Here is a 19,563-nt window from a genome sequence, read left to right as displayed (position 1 = left end):
CTTGGCTTCGGCGTCATCCTATGACTCAACTTGGGTTCGAGTGGTCACAATCCATGCACTATTTGAAATATAATCTCTCTTTTTTTTTTTAATTTTATTATGTTATGTTAGTCACCATAAAATACATCATTGGTTTTTGATGTGGTGATCCACGATCCATTGTTTTCGTATAACACCCAGTGCTCCATGCAGTACGTGCCCTCCTTAATACCCATCACCGGGCTAACCAATCCCCCCTCCCCCCTCCCCTCTAAAACCCTGTTTGTTTCTCAGAGTCCATAGTCTCTCATGGTTCATCTCTCCCTCCAATTCCCCCCCTCCATTTTTCCCTTCCTTCTCCTAACGTCCTCCATGCTATTCCTTATGTTCCACAAATAAGTGAAACCATATGATAATTGATTTTCTCTGCTTGACTTATTTCACTTAGCATAATCTCCTCCAGTCCCATCCATGTTGATGTAAAAGTTGGGTATTCATCCTTTCTGATGGCTGAGTAATATTCCATTGTATATATGGACCACATCTTCTTTATCCATTCATCTGTTGAAGGGCATTTCGGCTCTTTCCACAGTTTGGCTATTGCAGACATTGCTGCTATGAACATTGGGGTGCATATGGCCCTTCTTTTCACTACATCTGTGTCTTTGGGGTAAATACCCAGGAGTGCAATTGCTGGGTCATAGGGTAGCTCTATTTTTAAATTTTTGAGGAACCCCCACACTGTTTTCCAAAGTGGCTGTACCAACTTGCATTCCCACCAACAGTGTAAGAGGGTTCCCCTTTCTCCACAACCTCTCCAACATTTGTTGTTTCTTTCCCTGTCCATTTTTGCCATTCTAACTGGTGTAAGGTGGTATCTCAATGTGGTTTTGATTTGGATTTCCCTGATGGTTAATGATGATGAACATTTTTTCATGTGTCTGTTAGCCATTTGTATGTCTTCTTCAGAGAAGTATCTTTTCATCTCTTCTGCCCACTTTTTGACTTGATTATTTGTTTTTTGGGTGTTGAGTTTGAGAAGTTCTTTATAGATCTTGGATACCAGCCCTTTATCTGTAGTGTCATTTGCAAATATCTTCTCCCATTCTGTGGGTTGCCTCTTTGTTTTGTTGACTGTTTCCTTTGCTGTGCAGAAGCTTTTTACCTTGATGAAGTCCCAAAAGTTCATTTTTGCTTTTGTTTCACTAGCTTTTGGAGATGTATCTTGAAAGAAGTTGCTGTGGGCGATGTCAAAGAGGTTACTGCCTATGTTCTCCTCTAGGATTTTGATGGATTCCTGTCTCACATTGAGGTCTTTCATCCACTTTGAGTTTATCTTTGTGAATGGTGTTAGAGAATGGTCGAGTTTCATTCTTCTGCATGTGGCTGTCCAATTTTCCCAGCACCATTTATTGAAGAGACTGTCTTTTTTCCATTGCATGTTTTTTCCTGCTTTGTCAAAGATTATTTGACCATAGAGTTGAGGGTCCATATCTGGGTTCTCTATTCTGTTCCATTGGTCTATATGTCTGTTTTTGTGCCAGTACCGTGCTGTCTTGGTGATCACTGCTTTGTAATATAGCTTGAAATCGGGCAACATGATGCCCCCAGCTTTGTTTTTCTTTTTCAACATCTCCTTGGCGATTCAGGGTCTTTTCTGATTCCATACAAGTTTTAGGATTGTTTGTTCCAGCACTTTGAAAAATGTCATTGGAATTTTGATCGGGATGGCACTGAAGGTATAGATTGCTCTGGGTAGCATAGACATTTTAGCAATGTTTATTCTTCCGATCCATGAGCATGGAATATTTTTCCATCTTTTTGTGTCTTCTTCAATTTCTTTCATGAGTGTTTTGTAGTTCCTAGAGTATAGATCCTTTACCTCTTTGGTTAGGTTTATTCCGAGGTATCTTATGGTTTTTGGTGCTATTGTAAATGGAATCATTTCTCTAATTTCTCTTTCTATAGTTGCGTTGTTAGTGTATAAGAAAGCAACTGATTTCTGTGCATTGATTTTGTATCCTGCCACATTACTGAATTGCTGTATGAGTTCTAGTAATTTGGGGGTGGAGTCTTTTGGGTTTTCCACATAAAGTATCATGTCCTCTGCGAAAAGAGAGAGTTTGACTTCTTCTTTGCCAATTTGAATACCTTTTACTTCTTTTTGTTATCTGATTGCTGTTGCTAGGACTTCTAGTACTATGTTGAACAATAGTGGTGAGAGTGGGCATCCTTGACGTGTTCCTGATCTTAAGGGAAAGGCTCTCAGCTTTTCCCCATTGAGGATGATATTCGCTGTGGGTTTTTCATAGATGGATTTTATGAACTTGAGGAATGTTCCCTCTATCCCTATACTCTGAAGAGTTTTAATCAGGAAAGGATGTTGTATTTTGTCAAATGCTTTTTCTGCATCAATTGAGAGGACCATATGGTTCTTCTCCCTCCTCTTATTAATGTGTTCTATCACATTGATTGATTTGCGAATGTTGAACCACCCTTGCATCCCGGGGATAAATCCCACTTGGTCGTGGTGGATGATCCTTTTAATGTATTGTTGGATCCTATTAGCTAGGATTTTGTTGAGGATTTTGGAATCCATATTCATCAGGGATATCGGTCTGAGATTCTCCTTTTTGATGGGGTCTTTGCCTGGTTTGGGGATTAAGGTAATGCTGGCCTCATAGAATGAGTTTGGAAGTTTTCCTTCTGTTTCTATGTTTTGAAACAGCTTCAGTAGAATAGGTATTAATTCTTTTTTGAGTGTTTGGTAGAATTCCCCAGGGAATCCATCAGGCCCTGGACTCCTGTTTTTTGGGAGGTTTTTGATCACTGCTTCAATCTCGTTACTCGTTATTGGCCTATTCAGGTTGTCAATTTCTTCCTGTTTCAGTCTTGGCAGCTTATAGGTTTCCAGGAAGGCCTCCATTTCATCCAGACTGCTCAGTTTATTGGCATATAGTTGTTGATAATAATTTCTAATAATTGTTTCTATTTCCTTGGTGTTAGTCGTGATCTCTCCCCTTTCATTCATAATTTTATTAATTTGGGTCCTTTCTCTTTTCTTTTGGATAAGTCTGGCCAGTGGTTTATTGATCTTATTAATTCTTTCAAAGAGCCAACTTCTAGTTTCGTTGATCTGATCTACTGTGTTTCTGGTTTCTAATTCATTGATTTCTGCTCTAATTTTAATTATTTCTCTTCTAATGTGTGGCTTAGGCATCATTTGTTGCTTTTTCTCTAGTTCTTTAAGGTGTAGAGTTAGTTGGTGAATTCGGGATTTTTCTATTTTTTTGAGTGAGGCTTGGATGGCTATTTATTTCCCCCTTAGGACGGCCTTTGCAGTATCCCATAGGTTTTGGACCGATGTGTTTTCGTTCTCATTGATTTCCATGAATTGTTTAAGTTCTTTGATTTCCTGGTTGACCCAAACCTTCTTGAGCAGAGTGGTCTTTAGCTTCCAAGTGTTTGAATTTCTGCCAAATTTTTTCTTGTGATTGAGTTCCAGTTTTAGAGCATTGTGGTCTGAGAATATACAGGGAATAATCTCAATCTTTTGGTATCCGTTGAGACCTGATTTGTGACCCAGTATATGGTCTGTTCTGGAGAAAGTTCCATGTGCGCTTGAGAAGAATGAGTATTCTGTTGTTTTAGGGTGGAATGTTCTGTAAATATCTATGAGGTCCATCTGGTCCAATGTATCATTCAAAGCTCTTGTTTCCTTGTTGATTTTCTGCTTAGATGATCTGTCCATTGCTGAGAGTGGAGTATTGAGGTCTCCTACAATTAACGTATTGTTATCAATATGACTCTTTATTTTGGTTAACAGTTGGCTTATATAGATGGCTGCTCCCATGTTGGGGGCATAGATATTTACAATTGTTAGATCTTCTTGTTGGATAGACCCTTTAAGAACGATATAGTGTCCTTCTGTGTCTCTAATTACAGACTTTAGTTTAAAATCTAATTTGTCTGATATAAGAATTGCTACCCCAGCTTTCTTTTGAGGTCTGCTGGCATGGAAGATGGATCTCCATCCCTTCACTTTCAGTCTGGAAGTATCTTTAGGTTCAAAATGAGTCTCTTGTAGACAGCATATGGATGGGTCCTGTCTTTTTATCCAATCTGCAACCCTGTGCCGTTTTATGGGAGCGTTTAGGCCATTCACGTTGAGAGTGATTATTGAAAGATACGAATTAATTGTCATCATGTTGCCTATGAAGACGTTGTTTTTGTAGATTGTCCCTGTAAATTTCTGTTGTAGATCACTCTTGGGGTCCTTCTCCTTTTATAGAACCCCCCTTAATATTTCTTGCAGGGCCGGCTTAGTGGTCACATATTCTTTCAGTTTCTGCCAGTCGTGGAAGCTCTGCATCTCTCCATCCATTCTAAATGAAAGCCTTGCCGCATAAAGTATTCTTGGCTGCATGTTCTTCTTAGTTAGTACTCTGAATATGTCTTGCCAGGCCTTTCTGGCTTGCCAGGTCTCTGTGGATAGGTCTGACGTTATTCTGATGTTCCTCCCCCTGTACGTAAGGAATCTCTTCCCCCAACTGCCCTTAAGATGGTTTCCTTGGTTCTAAGATTTGCAAGTTTTACTATTACATGCCGGGGTGTTGGCCTGTTTTCCTTGATCTTAGGAGAGGTCCTCTCTGCCTCTAGGACTCGAATGTTGTTTCATTCCCCAGATTAGGGAAGTTCTCAGCTATGATTTGCTCAAATACATCTTCTAGTCCTCTCTCTCTCTCCCCTCCCTCCGGGATTCCAATTGTTCTGACATTGGAACGCTTCATGGTGTCACTTATTTCTCTGATTCTATTTTCATGGATTCTGAGTTGTTTTTCTCTGGCCTCCTCTTTTCCTTTTTATCTATTATATTGTCTTTAGGTCGCTTATTCGCTCTTCTGCCTCAGTTACCCTAGCTGTTAGATTATCTAGATTGGATTGGATCTCATTGATAGCATTTTTAAGTTCTGCCAATTCACCTTTTATTTCTGCCCTTAGAGACTCGATGTTGCCATTAATTGATTTCTCCATTCTAGCCATTGTCTTCACAATTGCTAGCCTGAATTCCATCTCCGACATCTTGGTTATATCTGCATCCATTTGTAAATCTGCAGCATAAGTCATAATCTCTGAGTCTTTTCTATTTTGGGGGCTCTTCCTCCTAGTCATTCTGTTGAATGTATAGAGTCCAAATTATTGACCAGAACCCAAGCAAGATGCACCTGTTTTCTTGGGACCTTAGAGTTGCTGGCCTCTTGTTTTCCCAGCCTGTCTTCTGCGGGAGGGGCCTGCCGCGCTGTTACTCAGGCAACCCTGTTTGGGCGGAGTTGCCCTGCGCCCCTGTAGTGGGGGATGGGCTCAGCGGGAATCAGTTTTTGGGGCTTTTATTCTCTGGCAGCTTTCCCTGGCGGCTTTCTGCATCTCTTCCGCGAGTCAGAGCAGAAGAGACTGTTTCCAACCCTCTGCCTCAGAGCAGAGAGATTGCAGTCTGTTCTTCAGTGAGCTCTCCAGGCCACACTGTCTCCGTTTCTGTCCGTGCTGCTATAAACGGCAGCGTCCTGGGTTGTGCACCCCTCCGCAGTGCTCCCAGTCATGCCTCCAGGTCGGAGCAAGTCTCTGCCCTTTGTGCTTCTAAAACCGCCAGCCGCTCCCAGTTCGCAAGTGCGAGACCCCGCCACTCTGGTTTCCACCCCGGGGGCTGCAGTTCGCCCACGTGACCCCGCCGCTCCGGGTTCCCACCCCGGGGGCTGCCCTAAAGTCCTTTCCCCGCCGCTACCGGTCTGTGAGTCTGCCCCGTCCCCCGCGCACGAGGCTGTCACTCACCGGCGATGTAGGATCCCCACGGCTGGGCACCCTCCCGCTGCCGTTTATCCTCCGATATCTGCCCGCGGAATCAGGGCTCCCCGCTTCATACCTCAAAACCAACCGCCTGCGATATTCTGTTTGTAGAGATCCAGATCTTCTTACATCTCAGGCTGGTTTTGTGGGTGCTCAGAGTGGTCTGGTAGATATCCAGCTCAATTCTGGGGACCAGTTGAAATAGGGTCCCCTACTCCTCCGCCATCTTTCCCCCCCTCCTGAAATATAATCTCTTATATCAACTTGTCTTTTTTATGAATAGTACCTTAGGCATATGGTTAATACAATTTATTTTACAAATAGATTTGTCAAAGTGCCAGAGTTTATTTCAGAAAGATGTACAGACGGAGAGGCCTAATAATCTTGACAATCTTTCATTTCTAAATTCACGGTGGTACCCTCAATAATGGCCTCCAAGTCAAAGTTCTGCAATCTAAAAATGACCAGCTCTGTTTATTAATTTTGGCAAAATGAAGCGTCTGATTCAGAACCAATCAATACTTTCAAAATAAGAAGGACCAACAAGAAAATATTAAGCTCCAATCCCCAAATGTCAACTCTGGCAGGTATAGAAGTGCAGCTTTTTCTAAAAGCTTTCCTTTCCCAAGAGTATTCCTGGGCCATCTAAATCTAAGAATATCTTTAAAATTCTAAAAATTTAATCTCACATTCATAGCAGTATCTGGCATATGCTAAGTGCTTAAGAAATCTGAATACTGAATAAAACAGTTATTAAAAAGGGGGATCTTGAAGAGATTGTCAGGATCATCCTGTCCAACCTCCTAATTTTCAGATGAAGGAAGAGAAGTCCAGAGAGGTTGATTCACTAGTTCCAAGCCACACAGCTAGTTATTGGCAGAGCTGGATCTAGAACTCAGGATTCCTGACCTCAAACCCACTTTGCCCAAAGGCCCTTTCTCAGCTTCCTATGTGCTTGGATTTCTAAAGACTGAAGAAGCCTGGGGCCAAGAGCTCAGACCAACCTTCCCTATGTGAACATATAGGCATATGTTACATTATGTATTAGGTTACATTACAGTGGGGATCTGCCTGGGTTTCATTTACTGGGAAGAAATCAGCTTGACTTTTCCCGAGAAAACTACCTTTAAAGTAATGTTATTTTAATCTGAAATGTTTTGTTAAAAACAAATTAATTAGTGCAGAAATCATTCCAATATAAGAGAAGCTAATTATAATGCCTTAGATTTGGATGGTTCTTTACTATTCATAAAGTGTGACCTATATTACCTGGTAGTTCTGTTCCTTTAAGTATCAACTGATTTGCTAGGTGTTAGCTTGCTGTTGGTAAATTAATTCTCAGTGGTGTTATAACTGTGAGAGATGAAGGTGTGGAACCTACTCATGATTCCCAGTGGGTAATGGGCTCCTCTTTGGTGTGGTCGAAGAAGAAAAGGGGGTAAGAGATGAGGCAGCATATCAGTGGAGAGACGGGGCAGGGGCAAGGCTACCTGACTCACCTCTATTTACCTATGTCCCAGGCTAGCCCACTCTCCTAACCTCAGTGCAGCCATAATTTATTTGAACAGGAGGTGGCTGAGTATATACTTGACCTCAGACACCAAACACCCAAGTTTCCAAAACAGTAAATGGTGAAGTCAGCCTGGTATCACAGGCTTGCAGGTGAGCCCAAAGCTAAGGACAAGAGAAGCCCTAATCCAAGATTAGCTTCATCACCGAGGCGAAAGAGTTGAATGACGCCCAGAGTTGACCAGTCATCTCAGGAGCTGCTGCAGGACGGCAAGCCCTCCCTGCCCCACCGCTCTGCGCACGCGGACATTACCTGCCTTGGCTGGTTGACTTTTGCTCCTGAAGACAACAACAATCGAATCACATCCAAGTAGCCACCTTGGGCAGCGAGGAAGAGAGAAGTGGCTCCATCCTGAGAGAGGTCAAAATGAAAGGGTTTGAATCATCTTTCACGTTTATTTTAAAAGAAATCCAATTAAAAATGCATCCATTTAATACAACTTTCCATTTCTGTCCCCCACTTTGTTTTCATATTCATGGTTAGTGTTTTATTCTTTGAAGAATAGTCTAAAATATCATAGTAAGTCAGGTGGAAAGGTAACATTTCAAAGAGTCTTATAAAGATAAGTTATAATAAATGTAATGACTGTTCACTCTACACAATCTTGATCATGGAGCTTATGATCCACCCCCTTGGCAGCAGCCTCCAGGCTTGTCCAAATAGCCAGTCATCATTTTTCTCTTGTCTGCCCAGACTTCTCGTTAGCGGCCACCTGCTTTCGTTGTGGGATCTCGGGGTTAACCCCCTTTTGATTAGTTTAACAAATATGTACATTTAATATGGTTTTCCACTTCAATTATTTTGTCAAGTAAGGGCTCAGTGTTAGTTTAAAAACAAACACAGAATAAAATCTATTAATAAAAACAACAAACAAGTCCCCCAAACCTGTTTGGTATGTTTTATGAATCAGAAATAAAGGTGTCCTTTTAATTAGATCTTTCCTACCCCTTTCTCTTTATTGCCCCTTTATCCACGTTCCCCCAACGCGCCGTTTTTCCAAGCTTTGAAACAAAAGATGCTTCTAGAAAAACTGCCCTGGTGAGACTATCCATGAGCTTGCTCCCTGACAGCCAGGACACAGCAACTACACCTACAAACAACGAAGCAGTCCTACAGAAAAGCTCAAAGCAAGCGCTTGCTTCCATTTTTCTTTAGTGTTTTTTTTTTTTCTTTTTAAATGAGTGTCTATGTCTTCTGGGCATTTTTTTCTTAAAGACATGTCATTGGTAATGGCAGCAAAGACAGCAATCAGCTCAGAGCATGCATCCTCCCCAGATGCTCACTTCACATAGACAGCATTCACAGAGCGTGCTGAGCTTCATTATTTTTAGACCACAGTGGAAAACCCGAGCACATCCTAGTGGAAAACACCTCACTAACCCAGTTAATTACCACCCCTCCCATCAGGAACATTAACCACAAGTTAAAATTCAAAGCGCTTTTCCCTACAAGTCCAACCAGGTGGAGGGTGCTGGATTTCTGGTGGGTGTCAGCTGAGCTGCCAGACTCCTCTTAAGGCAATCATTAAAAAATCACTCAGCCTGTATAGATCTTTAAGCAGATGTTTGATATGGGGATGAAATGTTCAGCTGCTCCTTACTGTGTTGTCACAGAAAATCCACGGTGCTCTTAGCAGCTGGTAACTCTTAGAAATTTTCTAAGATGGATATCCAAGCATTGCAGTTTTTACAGCACACGACACATTTCTTCTGTTCCTAGAAGCTTTCAGGAGTCATTGACCAGGGATCCTCCATGTTTCAATTGTTTTTAGTGGAAACAATTATATTTGGATGGTTTGGGTAAGAGTAAACATCTTACATAAAATGGAAGTTTCAGTGCATGAAATTTCTTGAGTCACTTCATAATAGAGAGGAATTTAGTACAGGAATGGGCTCTCCCCAAACTCTGCATTTCTAGGATGATGTGCCACCCTGGGTGAGCCTTTTGGATGGAATGTTATCTAACAGTACAACTATGCCAGTCAATCTGGATTGCTGACTATCAGTGGTAATGGGATGAAAATCACAACTCATTTTCCTTTTCCAAAGACTTGGGCTCTTTCTGTTCAACCACACACACACACACACACACACACACACACACACACAGAGACTCATTCATGCTCTCAGATACACTTCATTATATGCAGGCAAAGAAATAGCCAAAGCTGCAGACCCATGTTCCTTAGACTTGGCCACCCATCAGAACCATCTGCTGCGCAGCTGTGCCCTCAGAGATTCTGGATTAGTCTGGAATGGGCCTGGAAGACCCCCCCTTTTTTTTCCAGTTCCCTACGTGATTCTGATGGCAGCCAGAGCTGAGAATCACTCTTTCAGACCTGAATCAAGTAATTCAGTCATTCAAATGGGAAAGCCACACGTTCAAATGGTGTTACAGATTTTGAAGTGCAAAAGGGTAATGCTCGTTGCTATGTACTTCAAAGAGGTCTCTGATGTGGCAGTCAATTGTGTAAACTCAGGAAAGGTGTGCAAATGGAAAAGTTCACATGGACACATCTCACTACTTGTCTGTGAAAGTATGGTGCCATAGTGCTAAATATCTGGTGGTGGGATAGCCTAAAATACGATTCCTACGTAACTGGCAGTAGGTTCTTTCACTCCTCATGAAGATACTCTATCAAGTCACTTCATCTCCTCATGTTTTATTTTTTGTTGTTGTTGTTGTCCAAAACCAGGATAACATTTGCCATAAATCCTTTGGAATGACAGTGACAATTAAAAGAGCCTTTAGGCAATCAGCTAATCGTTAATTAGCTGCAACAGACCCACACTCGCGGTAGATGCCTCTTGAAGGCCGATGGTGTGCATGTACTTTACAGTTCTTCACCACCCCAACCTCACTTCTCTTCCAAATAACTTGATTTCTCCTTCATGTGTGCTCTTCCTCCTGGATAACTCTACAACAGGAGCATTATTTTGCTTTTCAGCAAGTCCATATGCTGGGCTGGTTATCTTATGGGTAAGTACGTGTCACATGATTCTTGAAGATCCTAAGTACATACATTATATGAATATTTCATATGTACAAGAGATTTAAGAGGGTAGAAGAAAGATGGGTAAACAAGATTATGTGTTTCTCCACAGAAAAAGCTCATCTGGTTAAATCTTTTTCTTTGATGTCTCAGATTAAAGTCCTACTGTTCATTAAAAACATTTTTGAAGGTGGCATTTCCGGCCTCTGAATTTAGACTGCAGTGCTGTGTGTGAGGAGGGGATAGGCAAGGGTCCACCTAACGTGCCCTTGAAAACGCACTCACGTAGAGTTGGTCGTGGATGTTGGCTCCATGCTTCAGCAACGTCTCCACCACCTGCATGTGCCCGTACTGACTGGCAGCCAACAGGGCCGTGCCCCCATCCTGCAAAGTGGCAACACGTTAGAAAGGGTGCAGGCACATGTTTACCAAGCAGATGCTCCTTACAGAGGGAGAGCTTTGGAAAAGACTTTCCCCATAGATAACAACAAACTCACTTTTCCTTTTTCATCTTGTTCTCTTTATATTCATGACAAGATTCCTCCTAAAGGCATCACGTTGTACATGTGGATGACTCGCTTGGGATACATTACAGTTACTGGACAATGTTATTGTGAGTAATTCCCCAGGTCAAATGCAGAATCATCTATTTGCCTCTCAATAAAGGAAATGAAGCATAGAAAGTCTGTGCCAGTCAGTTTTGTCTTGGAATTACCCGAATAGTCTCCTGTGTCTTCTGGCTAGAGACCCGCTTGACAAAGGATGGCTTCTCCCTGTGGTTTCCCCTCCAGCTGCGGGCCTCTGAGATTAAGGTGATTTATGGTTTAACTGTCTGGGGCCATAGTCTTCAAGGAACAAGGTGTGCGTCCATTAAGAGTGGATAACTGCTGCACTGTGAGCCTCTCACCATCCTACTTAGCGTTTTCCTTTGAACATGTGCCAGTTTGTCCAGATCTCTTTTAAAATGTGGGCCCTAGAACGGATCAGAGCCCAGAACAGTAGATGTGGTCTGACGGGGAATGGGACATTCCTTTCTTCCGTCTACTACTCTACTTTTATTTCGACAGCCTAAATGAGAATTAGCTTTTATGTCAACCACATCACACTACTGACTCACTGAGTCTGTGGTCAACTGAAACCCTTGATGGTTTTTCTCAGGTGCTGCAGCCAAGGCATTATCTTTTCCCATCTACAGCTAGGGAGCTGTTTGTTTGGCTCTGTGAATTGGTCTGTGGACATCTGTCCTAATTGTAAATAATGCAGGAACATGTCATCTGGTTCTGAAATACAAATCATAACTCTAAGATAGTGTGGTGTCTAAATTTGGGGCATAGAGTGTTTATCCAAAATGCCTGCCCTCCGTCTCCCACCCTCACAGGGTCTGATTCTGATGAGGTCCAGAAACAGGCTTTCTGACCAGTCACGTGAGGGGACTATGGTGTGAAGGTGGCAGGTGGGCCTCCCTTGGAGAAACACCGTCGTAAGAGCTCCCTTGTACACAGGCTGTGGCAGGGGGGCACTTGAGCTGTGAGGGCTGAGGCTGGTGGTGGGGGCCAGTGTGGGTGGGGTGTGGGGCAACAAAAATTGCAATAGTAGCAATGAGCACCAACATTTCCAACTTTCGTTCTGTCGATTTTTCTCTTTGCCTAATGAGGTAAGAGAGTAGATAAAATATGGTGATTGTCATAGAAGAGCTGGTACCTTTTATTTTTATTGTTTTATTTATTTATTTTTTAAGTAGGCTCCATACCCAGCATGGAGCCCAATGTGGGGCTTGAACTCATGACACTGAGATCATGACCTGAGCAGAGGTCCAGAGTCAGACATTTAACCAACCGAGCCACCCAGGTGCCCCTGTACCTTTTACTTATTTACTTATTTTTAAAGATTTTATTTATTTGAGAGAGAATGCGTGCACCTGCATGCGTGTGTGTGTATGTGTATAAGCAGGGAGAGTGGCAGGCAGAGGGAGAAGCAGACTCCCCGCTGAGCAGGGAGCCCGATGTGGGGCTCGATCTCAGGACCCTGAGATCATGATCTGAGCCGAAGGCAGACGCTTTACAACTGAGCCACCAGGTATCTTTGTACCTTATTTTTAAAAACACATTTTGTGGGATATAGCTTTAATAACGTTGAGAACAATTGTTGAAACAAAGGCAGTTTTGATGACAGGATCATATAAAAACTCAACGCCTCTTGACATTCTCTTCTTCCCATGGAAAGTTCTCGGACACCTGCAGTTGACCTAATGGAAACATTTGGAATTGCGCTCTGGGCCCCGTGGTGCAGGGACAAAGGCTTTAAGCCAGCATTAACTTGTTAACCAAGAAGACTGAAGCAGCCATATGATGCTGCATGATCATTCTGACTTAGTTCAAAGAGTTGAGATTTACATTTGTCGAACTTTCTATTTTTAGTTGTATTACTTTTATAATGACAAATAAAATGATAATATAAAAATATACACACACATATATTTTGGATTATTGTATATTATATTCAGCATGTATGGAGGCATGTGTACCATCCAATGGCACATTCAGAACAGACTGATCCTATCTGAAATTCAAATCTACTTAATAGTATCTTAACAGGAAAAGAAAAAAAAACACTGGAAGCTCCCCTGATATGCAAATATCACATACAAAGGATTAAGAAAGCCTAAAAGATTCCAAGTAAAGCAAATCTCCAGGCTCTAAATAAGTTGATAATTCCAAAAATGTTAAAGAAGTTCAAATTCTCCTACTATAAACCATTATCATGTAAAATGATATCATGAACACAAAATTGATCTTTCTGCAACCTAAGTTTTCTTATCTGTGTGTTGAACATGAAGACTCAATGACTTCTTTAAAGGAAGAATCATATTTCCTTGCCCAACTATATAAAGTATAATCACGTATTACATAGTTCAGTGAGGACATCTCAGAAAGTAAACTGCCTGTCAAATCGCCCTCCTTAGAAATCTCTAAGATTCACTAAGAGTGGCTTAAATACTTTGACAGTTCCTATCAGAGCACCGGGATTAACCTTGAAGTAAAAAAAAGCCCATGAAAACAGGGGGTTACAAAACACCTGCTACTGTGTCCATCCTGATAACAAAAATTAGTGTCCCAAAGTAGAAAGCTACCAGTGCAAGACAGAATCTAAATAATTCCCCATAAAATTACAAACCCAGAGTAAAAATATCATTTTTTTAACTTTTTTTAATTAACATATGATGTATTATTTGTTTCATGGGTACAGGTCTGTGATTCATCAAAAAATGTCATATTTTGAATTGATTCCCTAGGACTACCTCTGAGCCATTACAAGTAACTTTGTGAAACCCACCTTCTTAGGCTTGAAAATCTTATAAAAAGAGTGGGGCACCTGGGTGGTTCAGTCAGTTAAGCATCTGCCTTTGGCTCAGATCATGATCCCAGGGTCCTGGGATTGAGCCCCGTGTCAGGTTCCCTGCTCAGCGGGGAACCTGCTTCTCCCTCTCCCTCTGCCCCTCCCCCTGCTTGTGCTCTCTCTCTCTTTCTCTCTCTCTAATAAATAAATAAAATCTTTAGAAAAAAAAAAGAGAAGCACAAATTCACACTATGGATGGAGAGACATGAATACTCATGATTGCTAACATTCTTCAACAGGGTATGAAATCAAGAAAGTTCTCTTACTTTGGTCCTAAATTCACTGGATGCTCCAAATTCAAAGAGAAATCTCACGACGTCATTATGTCCTTGCTGGGCAGCAAAGAACAGGGCAGTTGTACCTGACTAGGAGAGAACAAGCAGCTGGTTTTAAGACATTTAGTTACATTACATTTGATTTATACATTTGCAAACTAAACAAAATACCCTTGTATATAAGCCTTCTAACATAGGAGGGGGCTACATTTGAACTGATTATATTTCTTGTTCAGAGAAGTGAGAATATGAAAGGAGAACTTTATTGTTGGTATAATGGGATGAATGGTGGACCCAAAAGGTATGTCCTTGTCCTAATTTTTGGAACTTGTGAATATTACCTTCTGTGGCATGTGACGTGATTAAGGATTTTGAGGAGAGGCACTTATCCTGGTTTATCCTGGTGAGCCCTAAATCCAGTGACAACTGTCTTTATAACAGTGAGGTAGAGACCCATTTGACACAGAAGAGAGGAAGAAGCAATGTGACCACAGAGGTGGACATTAGGGAGTTGCGGCCATAAGTCAAGGAATGCCCGCAGCTACTAGAAGTTGAAAGAGGTAAAGAATGGGTTCTCCCCTGGGGCCTCCAGAGGGACACACCTTGAATCTTCTGGCCTCCAGAATCCTAAAAGTATAAATTTCTGATCTTCGAAGCCACCTAGTTGGTGGTAATTTGTTACAGTGGCCCAGGGAACTAACCACCATGCTTGCTAACATGGGCATTCATTCATAGAGGAAAGAATTCCGGCAGAGTTCTGGTTACAAAGTTAAGCACCCCAGAGTAGAATGAATCCAAGTAATTCACTCAAATGGATTCAAAATATTTCTCAAAAAAGGACACAGGAACAAGAAACAGCCTGGTTCCAAATTTTAAACCGGATCAGTGTTACTCGGAGACACAAGTTTTAGCACCCTCTCTTCCCAGCCATTTTTACAAGCCTACTCAAAGATTGGTAGCCAAATCGTTGTGTGATAGGAGCAAATTCATCATACTGCTCTTGTGGGCAATATATATTTTTCATATAAAGATGCTCATCACTCCAGTGCTTTGAGCAAGGATGAAGCTAACATTACGCTTTGCCAGGCACAGTGAGGAGAAACACCTTCCATGACTTACCCAGAAGTCTTAAAGTGGTAGGTTCTCACCCAGGTGGGAGAAGCCAGTAGGAGCAGGCCCTAAGGATTACTGATGACTCTGAAGCTTGCTCTTACGTGTGTGTGTACATGTGTATGCGTGTGTGCGTGTGTATGAGACAGGGAACAATTAGCCCAACCACTGTGGCAGAACACAAGCCGATACCTTCCCAGTCATGACCTTCTATCTCAGGTTATGCCCCCAACCAGACGCTGCCCTGGGGAGGCACAGGGCATGTGACCATTTCCAGAGCCTTTCAGGAGTGATTTTCTCCTTGGTTCCCACAGAAACAAGTGGGAAGTATCCTCTTATTGCTTTCTTACGGTGGAGAACATTGAGATCCAGAAACCTGAAGATGTAAACAGGTCTGGACGAAGAAACTTGGCTAGCATAGGAAAACTCTCATCTTCTTAATAGACATTAAATTTTAGACACTACCAGAGATAATTTCTAGAAATTGTTTCTTCACTAAGAAAAAGGATTTTTCACTAAGATTTTGTGATATATTAATTAAAAAATCATATCATAGCAGTTTGAGTCAATTTTGGAACATACACGTACCATTAATCATTGTGCACATGAATGTGGCAATCTGTGGACAAAAGAACCAGACTTCAGTCTGGAATGTGAATAAAAGTCTTAAAAGCATGTGCTTTACTATTGTAACCCAGGGCTTCATGACAACTGCACACATAGTTCCTATCCCTGAGAATTTTAGCCAATATTGCTGGTTCTTTAGAGCAATGGTCTCTCTGGATCATTAGCCTCCTGTTCTTGCAAGCTCTGTGTACCTAGATAGCCACCCAAAGAAAACAATGACAGGTACTTTTTCAGGAAACAAAGTTTTTTTTTTGTTGTTTGTTTGTTTGTTGTTTTTTTTTAGGAAACAAAGTATTTTGATATGGGTTAATTGGAAAAGTGGATTAAGAATGAACCCAGGTAGAAGCCTGCTATATGAGTAACTTCCAGAGCACGGCTAGGTACTCTCTGATTGCAAAACAGTTGAGGTGAGGCTGGGGCCTCTCTTTGGCAGCTCTATCACTGGAGGCTGACGTGGCCTCGGGAAATTCAGGAGACCACTGGGAACTCACATAGCATCATTATTTGAGCCACAAGGTTACCTCTAAATTGGGTGCACTTTGGTAAGTCCTTGAGGGCCATTTTGTTCAATGCACAATAGTTTTCATATCCAAGAATATTAGTTGAGCAGTTGGAACCAAACAGATAAATATAAAACCATATAAACCATACATTGGCTGGAAAGCAAACAAATGTTCCTTTTCTCTCAGCTTTTCACAGTTGTTCTGAAGATATTTTTGTGTGTGTTGAACTTGCCCTTCAGGATAAAGTTTTTTGAGTAAGCAGATCTAAATCATATTGTTTTTATTAGAGAAAAATCTGTCTATTCTTTAAAGTTATAATAAACCAAGACTGTGAAGCATAAAGGAAAAACAAAAAGATTAGGGTAATTTCAAACTATAATTCTAAATGGGCCCAAACATTTTCCTCCCAGAAGGAAATTAGCTGCTGATGTGAAAAAGGGACTAAAACAATGCTCCAGTGTTGTGAAAATTGCTCAGAAGAATCTGTCTGTGAGATTGGATTTGCTATAGTCTGTATGGCTCCTCTTGATAGATCAGACTTGCTGGTCCAGGGCTACGGAGAACCAGACTCCAGATTCTATCCATCAAGTGTCACTCTTCCATGGTCCACAGCCAAGGTGACACCCAGAGGGGAAAGGGGAGGGACTTTACATGCCCCACGGAATATCCAGCCCTCACACCTGGGGTTTCCTAATTTGTTCCACTCAGAGGGAGCAGTCCAGCCTGGAAGATGGGGTGTACTGATTGATGAAAGTTTGGTTGATGACTCATCTTTTCTGAAACAATTGTAGGGCAGGACCCCGAATAAGACTGGATCAAGGAAAATCAAGAGCTCCAGTTTGGTTTGGAATTTGCCCCAGGATGCCATCTTGGGTCTGAGTTAGTGTGGACTGAGAGGTCAGATTCACTTTAGGGATGACCTAGAGGCCCTAGATCAGCTTGGAAATAAATGGACCCCCCTCAGATCAGACTCCCAAAGTATGTTAAAAGGCCCAGCCTCCCACCACTCTTCTTCATTGGACCAAGAATGGATCCTCTAGCCAGACTGAACTCCCAAGATGGCTTTTGAATGAAGCATGGGGACAGGCTCACATTTTAGTTCAATGTTCACCACATGGCCTTTTTGGGGAGAGCTTATTTAATATGTGGCCAATCAGAGAAGTCCTTTGAAATCATGGTTTGATGAAGAAAGCTGAGAGAGTCTAGCAAGTGAGCCTCATTCAGAATAGGTTGGTGACCCAATCCTTCTAAAAATACAATGATCTCTGTGAAAATCCTATAACTTCTATAGCACCTCATCCCAAGGGAAGAAGGAAGACCTGATTTAAGCTTGGGAGGAAATGTAGGAGTGCTTAGGGAATGTGGTTAGAGGTTTGGTTACCTCAGACTACAACACATGCTTGAGAACATTCATTCAATTGAAGTAGAACCAATGGTCCATTCCTGGGCCTTATTTTAGGCACAGTAAAGTCTGCAATCTGGGCTTCGATGTCATGTAGGAAAAAAGCAATGATTACTCTTGTCTTCCTTACCAATTCACTACTGTAAAAATTTCGACTCTCTGTCACCTGGGTCATTCTTATTCAAGTGTAAACCTGACCTACCTCTCTCTGGAGATTGATGTCTGCTCCTTGCAGAACCAGTTCCCTCACACAGTCTATGTGACCGGCATAGGAGGCGACCATGAGGAGCGTGGTGCCATGCTAGATGGAGGACAGACAGATAACGGTTAGGCCATCATATGTCAGAGAGGGTCCTGGAGAAGAGGCTGAAGGGATCTCAGGTCCACTCAAGACACGTCCAAGTGCAAAATTTCCCACAGTAATAAGTGTCTCATGAATAACCTTATAACACAGAGTAGACAAGGAAAAAGCAAAGCAACAGATTGCTGAGGGTGGAGTTTTCAACTTAAAAACTCACTTAATTCCATTACCTTCAGAAATGCAGTCCAAGTGAACTTATGATTACTGCATTTTAAAGCAGTAGGGATATAATGGTCTCATTTTATGATTCATAGTAAATGATTCCTGAGCCCAAACACTACTTTTCATGTAAAAAATGTGTTAAGTGGTACCTGTTGGTTTTCTGAGTTTAGAAGTCTTTATCTTAAAACTGATTCAGGTAAAGATGCAAGGTACCTCAATGAAATGGGAAATCATAGTAGTCAGCCAGGAGCCCAGGGGTTCACTTCGGCCTCTATCATCAATCAACTGTGTCACCTGGGGGCAGGTTGCTTATAATTCCTGGGGTTTAGAGTTTAATTTACAGTTGTTTTCGAGGGCTTGGAATTGTGATCTTGACCACTACCCCTGCATATGCAGCAGCCTGCCTTTCTAGGGTGGACCAGAGGGAGAGAGATGGTTCTGCATAGGAGGAAGGCTTGCTAGGTACAGGGTAATAAGTGACTCTTACAAGCCTCATTTTAATTTCATTGGTGGCATTTGTAGGAAGGCAGTAGAATTGAGTGGTCACTGACACTATGATCTTGGGCTAGTTATGGAATCTTTCCAAGGCTCACCCTCCTTATCCGCAAAACAGGGAATAATAAAAGCATCGGCTGGATTAAATCAAATGGGTAAACGAGATAATGCAGGCAACGTGCTTAACATAGTAATGTTAGATATTAATTCAGTAAGTGTTAGATATGGAAATATTATGATACTTCAGTAAATGTTAGGTTTTCATCTGGCTTTTGTTGATTTTTGTGAATCTCAATACTAATTTTGGGAAAGTCTTGTTTGCTATGTATGAAAAGTACAGGTAGAGTAAAAAAAAACAAAAACTAATGGCTTCATAGAAGTGTTCTATAATATTTTCTCTACTTCCATGTGACTGCATTTGGTATTTGAATGTTAGACATTCATTAGGCTGTACCATCCATTATTGAGTTGAACACCTTCCTCTGTATTTTCCAGGATTAGAATGGCCTGTGGAAGTTGGTATTACTAACTTCCTCCTGAATGTGAACAATTTTTATTTAGATTGCAGATAGAAGAATCTTTGATTTAAAAACCAATCTGGAAGATTGCTGGGAAGATAGCGAAGTAGGAGGACCCTAAGCTCACCTTGTCTGATAGATACAATGGGAGTATCAATAGATATACAATGGGAGTTACAATAGATGACACTCTCATCAGTGTTAAATAACCCAGGAAATGACCTGAAGACTGGAATAACAAACTCCATAACTGAAGGTAGAGAAGAGGTCACACTGAAGAGGGTAGGAAGGGCAGAGATGCAGTGGGGAGGTGAACGGACCACTGCTGTATG

General features: G+C 41.7%; 1 protein-coding gene across 3 annotated transcripts in view; it reads right to left on the bottom strand.

The window, feature by feature from the left end:
• Nucleotides 1-19,563, bottom strand: part of ANKRD29 (ankyrin repeat domain 29) — a 57,256-nt gene that overhangs the window by 17,790 nt on the left and 19,903 nt on the right. For all 3 annotated transcript variants that reach the window (XM_036098142.2, XM_078060504.1, XM_036098141.2), the window contains exons 3-6: nt 17,898-17,996; nt 14,045-14,143; nt 10,668-10,766; nt 7,643-7,741 (exon numbers count right to left, since the gene is read on the bottom strand). In XM_036098142.2, coding sequence (XP_035954035.1) covers nt 7,643-7,741; nt 10,668-10,766; nt 14,045-14,143; nt 17,898-17,996 — 396 coding nt within the window. The remainder of the gene's footprint in view (nt 1-7,642; nt 7,742-10,667; nt 10,767-14,044; nt 14,144-17,897; nt 17,997-19,563) is intronic.

Source organism: Halichoerus grypus, chromosome 13 (assembly GCF_964656455.1).
Source record: "Halichoerus grypus chromosome 13, mHalGry1.hap1.1, whole genome shotgun sequence".
Classification (NCBI taxonomy): Eukaryota; Metazoa; Chordata; class Mammalia; order Carnivora; family Phocidae; genus Halichoerus; species Halichoerus grypus.
The sequence above is the reverse complement of the archived record's forward strand: the minus strand, read 5'-3'. Positions and strand labels throughout refer to the sequence as shown.